Here is a 10,388-nt window from a genome sequence, read left to right as displayed (position 1 = left end):
GGTCCTCTCCTAGGTCAGCTGCAACAACTTTTCTTTAAAGAATGCTGGTATCAGGACAAGCTGCTCTAGACTTCAGGACTAGCTTGCTGCTCAATAGGAAAGTTCAGCTGTCCTCGCCGAATAAGTGGATCAACTGAAGAGGAAGGCAGAAAACCCTGATAGGGAGTTTGAGGAGTTCAAGAAATAACAACAGGAGGAGTACAATAAGCTCTGTGGGCATATCATGCTCTTAAGCACTAGTAACTCTCATTCTTGTTGATGCAGTGAACATGTGGTTTGTTTACTATTTTGATGTGAACTTTTGGCGACTTGATATGTGAACTCTGTCAGTGGTTTGCTGCTGAGCTGAACTGCTATTATTTTATCTAGGTTCAATATAATTATACATGTAGTCATTTTGTGTTGTAGTGTAGATCTGAAATCATTTTTTTCTGATGTAATGATTGGTGTGCACTAATAGATCTGGCACAGGCACATTGTTAAATAAGAATCTAAAATGTGGATGAACCAGTGAATGACACGTGTAAGAGCCAGGACAGGACACGGCCAATACAAACCAAATACGTGGTACAAATCCGTCTTGCCACATGGTCAAATCAGAAAAAGACACGTGGGTAGTTTAGGACGCAACACGTGGCCCAATAAAATATTGACATGCGAACATCTAACATCGAGACACGTGGTCGAGTAAAAGAAAGACACACAGGGTATTATGGTCATGCCACGTGGACTAATAAAAATACGACACATGGTTCAATGAAGAAGTGACACATGACCCAACCGCAACACAACACGTGTGCCAATAGAAAACTGACATGTGGAACAATAGGGGCCCGACATGTGGTCCACTAAGAACCTAAAACTTGCAAGAACCAGAGATGGCCACATTGTGCAATAACAAGGTGACACGTACATGAACCATCTCCATTGCAACCGGCTATAGCATATACACATGGAAAAGCATCTCCAACGAAAGCACCCACCAGCGTGGCTGCCCCCTACCACGCAAGCCAAAGCAGTTCTATGACGATCTATTTTCGTCATAGATCTATGCACTTCTATGAGGATTTTCTAGATTCATCATAGATGTTCAAGTATGATGCGTCTTCTAAGATGAACCGGTTTTCACCATAGATTTGTCATAAAACTAAAATTATAACGAATTTGGCTCCTTCTGTGATGAAAGCTGATCATCATAGAAGTGGATATTCCTAGTAGTGAAAGCAGCAAGATGACCATCGACCTGGGGGTGGCTACCAACTCCCGTATGACGCTCGATTAGGAGGCAATGACGAAGGCCACGGTGAGACCACGTCACACAGGACGGCTGGCGAACCACCACCGTGCCTATAGTGCTGCCACAACCGGCACAGTAGCACAACACCACCCCATGCCATGTCTTGGGCGCAAGACCATGACGACAACCACACCCAGACGTGTGGTACACCAAGACAAGATGGCGTTTCTTGCAAGCAAAGTTAGCTAGGTTCCCTAACTCAGCCTCATGACCCCTTGGTCGGGAGAACCTCCTTCTTTGTATGTGACCTAGCCCCAAACTATATATAAGAGATGCTAGAGCACCCATCCAAGGCATTGGACTCTCAAAACCTTCATTCGGGCAATCTATCTTCTAGATCTAGTTCCACTCTCCTACCTCTTCCACCATACTTGCACCCCCATTGTAAGAACTTTAGAGCATTCAAGTGAGGAACACGCACTCGATCTTCTATAAGACTAGACGTAGGGCTATGACATGAACCAATATAATTCTTCGTGTCTTTTGGATGCTACCATCTTCTTCCTGGACCAACGCGACATTCGTATAAATTTACTAGTCGGTCTACAAAACACCAACAATTGGCGGGATAGGTAGGGAATAGTCGCGCACTCTCTTTGTTGAGAAGGAAGCAATGGCTCCTCGCACCATTGATGGATTCGCCTACAGAACGGCCCCTGGTGGCTGCATCCACCATGGAACCCCGAATCCGCCCATGTCGATGGGCCAGTGCCCACGTCTGTCTTTGGCCATGGCCAGGTCCTCCACCCTGGAGTCCTGGACCCCATTGGCTATGGTGAACACGCTCTTGGAATAGCCCCTAATGGCTGCATCCCGAGTTCACCTACATAGGGGGCCAGTACCCTCTCACATCACCGGCCATGGCTAGGTCTTCCGCTAAGGAAACCAAAGGCATCTGGCTCTTGGCGAGCTCACCCACGGAATGGCCCTCGGTGGCCACATCCTTTTGGGATACCATGAGATTGTCCGCGCCGATGGGTTAACGCCCGTCACCAGCCTCTACCCCGTCCAGGCCCACCGCATGGTAAGCTTGGATCCTGCGGTAGAGCCACGCCCCGGATTCTATGTACGGGCAACTAGGGCACCCTTCGAAGGCATCGAACTCTCAAAACCTTCATTCAGGCGGTTCATCTTCTAGCTCTAGCTCCACTCTCCTACCTCTTCTACCATTCTTGCACCCCCATTGTAAGAACTTCAGAGCATTCAAGCGAGGAACATGCACTCAATCTTCTCTGAGACTGGACATAGGGCTCCGGCCTGAACCAGTATAATTCCTAGTGTCTTTTGGATGCTATCATCGTCTTCCTGGAGTAGCGCGACCTTCGTATAAATTTACTAGTCGGTCTACAAAATACCGACAAAAGCTACTACGGAGTGTGGTGTCAAAATTTGACCCCACACTTGTCGCATCTTTGGCATGGCTAGTGGTGGCTGGTAACCAAACAGGTCCTTGATTATATCATCTTCGTCAACTTTTAAGAAGGCGTGTCCCTCAATAAATGTGACTAAATATTAACAACACAATGGATGTTTTATGACAAACATGGCATGAACATAGAGCAATTCATCAATAAATGTTTTTGCTTATGACGTTAGAGGAGCTAAAAAAAGTGCTGCAACCATCCTCGTTAGCAGGAACATCAAGCACCACTCAACAAGCATCATAGTTAATTTATAGGAGATAAAAGATATTGGTAGGAATTAGCAGGAACATCAAGCACCACTCAACAAGCATCATAGTTAATTTATAGGAGATAAAAGATATTGGTAGGAAAACACAGCACAAGTAGCATAGTTAATTTGTAGAGAGATAAAAATAGAAAAAATAAAATTAAAGCGCAGTACATCATGCACTACTGCTACTGTGAAAATAGGAAAATAAAATTGAAGTGCCTATAGAAGGATAGCTCGGTAGTCATGCACTACTGTTATTGAGAAAATTGGAAATAAAATTAAAGTGCCTATAGAAGGATAGCTCGGTAGTACATAATGAACTGCTGAGATAATAGGAAAATAAAGCGCTACTAAAATAGGAAAATAAAAATTGAACTGCAAAACAACCTTCCTCGTTGGTGCTCTAAGCTGCATTGTGCTGACCACCAAGCTACAAAATAGCTAATCGTAGGAATCCAATTTTTCTTATATACCTTTTATAATTCAGTGTCCAATGAGTATTAGGCCGCCACATTGAGTATAAGCTGTGGGTCCGCCCCTGCAGAACTCGAGTCACATTGCTCCTCAATTGTCAAACTTTTGAAGGAAAAGAGTGGATTCTGTTCTCAGCTACTACCTTTCATTGTGAAAGAGGCAGTAGAAGCAGGTGGACTTCTGCGAGTGGACGATCGCCCATACCAAGAGAGAGCAGAATAGCGTGGCCCATGAACTCGCGCAATTGGCGAAGAGAACACGACATTCTACCGTCTGGTGTTTTATTTCTCCAATATGTGTAGAGCATATATAGTTGCTAGGGAATGTAATACTTTCTCTAAGTGATTAATACAGCTCACTACCGGATACAGGAGCTTTGCCGAGTGCTAAAGGCACTCGGCAAAGCCCCAAAAACACTCGGCAAAGCGTTTGCCGAGTGTTACACTTCAGACAAGCAATAGAGTTTCACTAGGGTTTAGGAATTATCTTTCTCATAAAATGATGGCGGACCACATATGTTTGCACGTCTTTATCAGGAAAAATTGGTAACGAGTAGGGCATGTAGGAAAATTTGGTAACGAGTACGGCATGTCATTGCATTAAGAAAGGCAAACGCAGTACAAAGGTTCCAATTTCAATACAATGCCTGACTTCTCACATCGCTCATCGTAAAGTATAGTGATGTAATGTCAGGATATATAATAACGCTACTATATCGAAGGACGTAAAAATACAACAAAACGCCCTTGTTATCTAATATTACAATGCTCTAAACCAGGGAAGGCAGACAATATATATACGGTGCGATGTTTGCTGAAGATTTCGAATGGTAGTACGATGTGTGCTCGGTCGAGTCCATCAATTGACTTCGGCTATAAATACGGTGCTGTAAATACAGGAGCTGCATGTGTCGGGTGGAACTGGTGCCCCCGTCAGGTCCCTGATAAGTGATTTACTATAGTATTATGATAAGTATCATCTTGAATTATAGTAACCTATGTATCGTAAATGTGTATTGTCATTATCGTAAATTGGTACAAACATTATTGTAATTTAAGGTGGCCATAGAATAAGTTATTCTGTTGCCAGCTGTAGAATAGCCTTGAGTATATTCAGTAGCCAGCTACAAAATAAGTTATTCTGTAGCCACCTCCATTTACGATAATTTTATATACTAATTTACGATAATGTCAATACATATTTATAATAGTTGGGTTACTATAACATATGAGGATATTTACCATGATGTTATAGTAAACCACTTAGCAATGAGTTACTATAATCTCATAAATTAATATAGTAATTATCGTAACTCAAAGTGGCTATATATATAATAAGTTATTTTTGTAGCCAGCTAAATGATAGTAATTCTATATATATATATATATATATAAGTTCACAATATGCCAGTTGAGACTAGCATATCTCGGGATACGATTGGTAAAACGTCATGAGGTTGCCTTGTGCAGTATCCGCATCACTTGGACCTTGGAAACGGGAAGAGTTGGTCAAGGACCTGTAAAAACCAGAGGACAGGAGTGCCCTATTCAAGCATTGCCTCAAAATAGCAAAGGCCAGACGGTCATTTCGTGTACATAGCAAACGGTGCTCCTCTCTCTCAAGCAAGGATATCTTACGGAACATCCATCTACCCAGCAGCGAGGAGAGCCGGCCACCCCAAGGAGAAATGGCTTCTGCAAACAATGCTCTCAGGGTGTTCTTCATCCTAGCGGTTGTAAGCGCGGTATGCACAGCAAAAAGGACCGGAGCAAAGACGGGAGACTCGGCGGCAGCCCCTGCTGCATCTGGAGGCGCCGCAGCTTCGGAAGGCGCCACCAAGGCGGCTGGAGCCAGCGGGACGTTCGACATCTCTAAGCTCGGCGTGACCAGCGACGGCAAGACGGACTCCACAAAGGTAAATGTAAATAAGTCCCAACACTATAGATTTATGGTTTTGCAGAGGCAGTTTATCTGATCGATATGATGTCATTCATGCTGACGGTGGTGATTGATGCATGCGCTGCATGATCTATTTATAGGCGGTCCAAGACGCGTGGACGTCAGCGTGCGGAGCGACCGGAAGCGCCACGGTGCTCATCCCCAAGGGCGACTACCTGGTCGGCCCTCTCAACTTCAGTGGCCCGTGCAAGGGCGCCATCACCATCCAGCTCGATGGCAACCTGCTTGGATCCAACGACCTGGCCAAGTACACGGCGAGCTGGATCGAGGTGTCGCACGTCGACAATATCGTCATCACCGGCTCGGGCACGCTCGACGGTCAGGGCACCGCCGTTTATACCAAGACCAAGACCGACACCGTGAAGGCGATGCCGAACGTACGTGCGATGCTCACCTTAATTATTATATTTATATTACGGATCGAACGGGACTCACGTATGCGCGTGCGTGATGTGATGCAGACATTGGTGCTGTTCTACGTGACCAACGGCACTGTCTCCGGAATCAAACTACTCAACTCCAAGTTCTTCCACATCAACATCGACGCTTCAAAGAACATCACGGTGAAGGACGTGAACATCACTGCGCCCGGGGACGTTGAGAACACGGATGGCGTCCATGTCGGAGAGTCCTCCAAGGTGAGCATCACCAACTCAACCATCGGCACCGGCGACGACTGCGTCTCCGTTGGCCCCGGGAGCGACGGCGTCATGGTGAACAGCATCATCTGCGGCCCCGGGCAGGGCATCAGCATCGGCTGCCTAGGCCGCTACAAGGACGAGAAGGATGTCAAGGACGTGACGGTGCGGGACTGCGTGCTCAAGAAAACCACCAACGGCGTGCGCATCAAGTCGTACGAGGACGCCGAGTCTGTGCTGACGGCGTCGCATCTAACCTTCGAGAACATCAGGATGGAGGAGGTGGCGAACCCCATCATCATCGACCAGTACTTCTGCCCCCAGAAGGTGTGCCCCGGCAAGCAGAGCAACTCCTCGCATGTCGTCGTCAAGGACGTCACGTTCCGCAACATCACGGGCACGTCGTCCACGCCACAGGCCATCAGCCTGCTCTGCTCGCAGTCACAGCCATGCAGCGGCGTGTCGCTCATCGATGTCAACGTGGAGTACGCCGGCAAAAACAACAAGACCATGGCCGTGTGCAATAACGCCAAGGGCACCGCCAAGGGCAGTGCCGAGGCCCTGGCATGCCTGGCTTGATGAACATGCATCTGCATGCATGTTATCTGATTCCTGATGATGCATATGATCATCATCTAGTTCACTAGTTCTCGCTTTTCCAAATTCGATTGCGTTTCAGCCAAGTGGTCCGGCCGGGCATCGATCTTGTCTGATCTTCCTGCATGCAGTATATATATATGCAGGCAATGGTGTAGACGACGCGCGCATATATATATATATATATATACACACACTACTACCCTGTAGCTGGCTACAAAATAATTTATTCTGTAGCCACTTTGAGTTACGATAATTACTATATTAAATTACGAGATTATAGTACCTCCTTACTAAGTGGTTTACTATAACGTTATGATAAATATCCCCATGTGTTATAGTAACCCAAACTATCGTAAATATGTATTGACATTATCGTAAATTAATATATAAAATTATCGTAAATGGAGGTGGCTACAGAATAACTTATTTTGTAGCTGGCTACTGAATATACTTATATATATATATATATATATATATATGTATATATATATATATGTATATATATATATATATATGTATATATATATATGTGTGTGTGTGTGTGTTAGATTGATCTCTTCCAATTGGCCCTTCAATTGGGCACTTGGATCCGCGCCCTGATCAGGGGCGTCCAACCGCTCCATGGTTGGTGGCCCCCCGTCGCACAGCGCAATAAAAAGAGAGATGGGGCCGGGACACAAGGCATGAGGTTCACCTGAGCTGTCAGTCTCTAAACCCTAAACCGATCTAGTGAGGGGGCGTTGCCAGCGACGGGAAGACCGCCACCGGCCACCACCGCTACTGCGTCTGCAACTTCACCGCCGGAGCTCACCGCGTCACTAACAAGGACGCCATGGCAAGCTTGTCTTCTAAGAAGGTGGCCGATGGTTTGCACATCCGCAACCCCTCTCTATCTCTCTCTTTCTCTCTGTTTCTCGCTTTAGCTTATGTTCTAGGGTTTACACTTAATCAAATGTCAGCATGTATGGTAGATCTATGGCTAGTGATCCTGTTATGCTTCTATCAATGGCATCAGTCGCCTAACTAGGCGTAGATCTAGCTTTTGCAGTAGATCAGATCAAAAGAAATCAAGAACAAGATGAATCAGATTGAAAACCAAGTAGAAGAAATTTTGAAGCAGGTGATTCAAATCGGATCGAACTCCAACCCGTAACCCTAACCGTAACCCTAACCCTAGAGTAAGGACGAAGGAGGGGAGGACCTACCTAGACTCCCCGCCACGTGACACCACCGTCATCGTGCGGGTTGAATCCCGCCGTCGTGCGAGCAGAATGGGCCAAGCCGCCGCTCGACATTTAGTCTTCGACGCGCGGGCTCTAGGCGCCGACAAAGGATCGCTCGACGAAGGCACGCTCACCCACTGGGGAGTGCGCGCTCCGTCGAGGGGACCCACAGCGGCGCCACACTCTTCTTCTCTGATGACGGTCGCACTGAGGAGAAAAGGGGGAGATCTAGGGTTTAGGGCGAGCCCACCGGAGTGCGTGTGGGGATCAGGTCACCGTCGCCTAGACCGCTCGACAGTGGCGCACTTAGCCTAGGGCGAGCACGCGCCCCGATGAGAGGACCGGCGGCGGAGCCACATCGGTGCTCTTCTTCTGGTCACGGCGCTGAGGAGAGGAGATGGAGAGAGAAAAGAATGAAAAGAGTGAGCAAGGGTTCGAGGAGCGTCGCCGACGCTGGGATTTTGATTCGACGAGATCAATGCGCTGCAGTCAATCTCCATCCAACGGCTAAGAACCATCAGGCCGGATACAGCCCAGCCAGGCGAGGGAATTCCCGGCCTAGGCCCAGGTTGTGGCCTAGGCACGGGCGAGCGGGCGCGCGCGCTGGGTTTTGGGCCGCTGCTGGGCCGAGCACTGTTTCAACGGGCTAGGCCAAATGAACAGTAGAAACTAAGTAATTGTTTTATTGATTTTTAGAAGCAAATTTTGATGTTTTTTTGTACAGTTTCAATCTCTGTCAAAATTTGAACCAACGGGATAATTTTTTTAGAGAGTAGATTAGTACAGTAAAACGCTTCTAAAAAGTAGATAAATAATTTTTTCATGTTTTCGCTGCAATGTTAAAGTTTATTATCTTCTAATTAAATTCTAACCAACGGGAGAATTTAATTGGAAGAGCAGTTGAATTTTATTCAGTAAATTATAATATTGTTATTTTTCTGACCAACATTGGTAATAACAATATTATAATGTTTATTCATAAGTTTTCCATGCATTAATTCTATTTCTGCCCAACGGTGATGTAGAATTAGTGTATAAGAATGTTGTATGTTTTAATTTTGGCCAATGTGAAATTAAAGCATGCAATTATGATGTCATATTTTCTCACTATCTCTGACGGTGTTTTTCAGGACTCAAACTAATGGCTTTTATCTCGCACATACCACCTCTTGAAGGGGGCAACTACAGGGCATGGCGAGAGAAGTATGAACTAGCACTTGCGTTGTCTGAAAATGACCTAGCGCTTACCTGCCCGTGTCCTACTGAGCCAGTGGACCCAGTGAGAGAAGATAATGAGTCTGATGTTGATTTCACTGCTCGGCAGCGAGATCATGCAGAAGTGCAGATGAAATATGATCTCGAACACAAGAAATGGGACATTTCAAACCGCAAGTGCTTGATGGTGGCTAAGTCTACAATTTTAGATGCAATAAGAGGGTCTATCCCAGATTGTGATACCACCACAGAGTATCTTAAGAAGGTGGAGTCAGTTCACTAGCTCTTCAAAGGCTTATGCCAGTACTTTGATCAAAAAATTATTCAATGAGAAATATACTGGTGGCGGTATCAGATAGCACATACTGAAGATGAGCAACACGGCTTCGAAGCTAAAGCCAATGGATTTGGGGCTCAAGGATGAGTTCCTGATTCATTTGGTTTTTGCTTCATTGCCAAAGGAATATGAAACTTTTGTTGTTAATTACAACATGCAACCCGATAAGTGGGATATAGAGAAGCTCATCGCAATGTGTGTTCAAGAAGAGGAGAGGCTGAAATCCTTATAGGGTGACTCTGCTAACCTTGTGAAGGACAACAAGAAGAAGAACTTCAATAAGAATGCCAAACCTCAAGGGAAAGCCTCTCAGAATGACCACCATCAGAAGAACAACAATGCTCAAGTTGAGAAGGATCAGTGTAAATGGTCCAAGAAGCATAGACATTACCAGAGGAACTGTCTAGACTTCCTGAAGAGCCTTCTGAAGAGAGGTGAGGATTTCATTACATTCATAGATGAATCCTTGTATTTAAGTTATGGAAAATCTACTTGGTGGATTGATTCAGGTGCAACTGTTCATGCTACAAATTCATTACAGGGATTCCGTACGAGGAGAACCCTAAAAAGAGGAGAAAGAAGGATTAAAGTAGCAAATGGAGTTGAAGCTGAAGTTGAAGCCATTGGAGATCTCTCTCTAGAATTAGATGATGGTTTTAGACTACAGCTTTCAAATATTCTTTATGTACCCTCTTTGTGTAGAAACTTGGTAAGTGTCTCATGACTAGATGATGATTGTCAACGAAATATGGTCGGCAGTCTACCTAGGGGTATGCCCAAGGTAGTAGATTATCGACAGACAGATGCGCAAGCCACAAACAAGACGGTGACGCAAGACAGACATGAGGTTTTATCTAGGTTCGGCCACCAAGAAGGCATAATACCTACATCCCGTGTCTGATTGTATTGCTGTATGTCAATGAGAGATGTTTTTTTAGAGGGGTCCCCTGCCCGCCTTATATAGTCCGGGG

At 45.6% G+C, this 10,388-nt stretch overlaps 1 protein-coding gene across 1 annotated transcript; it reads left to right on the top strand.

Annotated features, from left to right (window-relative positions):
• The first annotated feature begins 5,049 nt into the window (after positions 1-5,049).
• LOC136458313 (exopolygalacturonase-like) lies at positions 5,050-6,725 on the top strand. Its single transcript, XM_066458273.1, has 3 exons — positions 5,050-5,360; positions 5,485-5,781; positions 5,866-6,725. The coding sequence occupies exons 1-3, from the start codon at positions 5,133-5,135 to the stop codon at positions 6,619-6,621; spliced, it is 1,281 nt and encodes a 426-aa protein (XP_066314370.1). The 5' UTR covers positions 5,050-5,132; the 3' UTR covers positions 6,622-6,725.
• Positions 6,726-10,388: the final 3,663 nt, after the last annotated feature.

This window comes from Miscanthus floridulus, chromosome 6 (assembly GCF_019320115.1).
Source record: "Miscanthus floridulus cultivar M001 chromosome 6, ASM1932011v1, whole genome shotgun sequence".
Classification (NCBI taxonomy): domain Eukaryota; kingdom Viridiplantae; phylum Streptophyta; class Magnoliopsida; order Poales; family Poaceae; genus Miscanthus; species Miscanthus floridulus.
The sequence above is the reverse complement of the archived record's forward strand: the minus strand, read 5'-3'. Positions and strand labels throughout refer to the sequence as shown.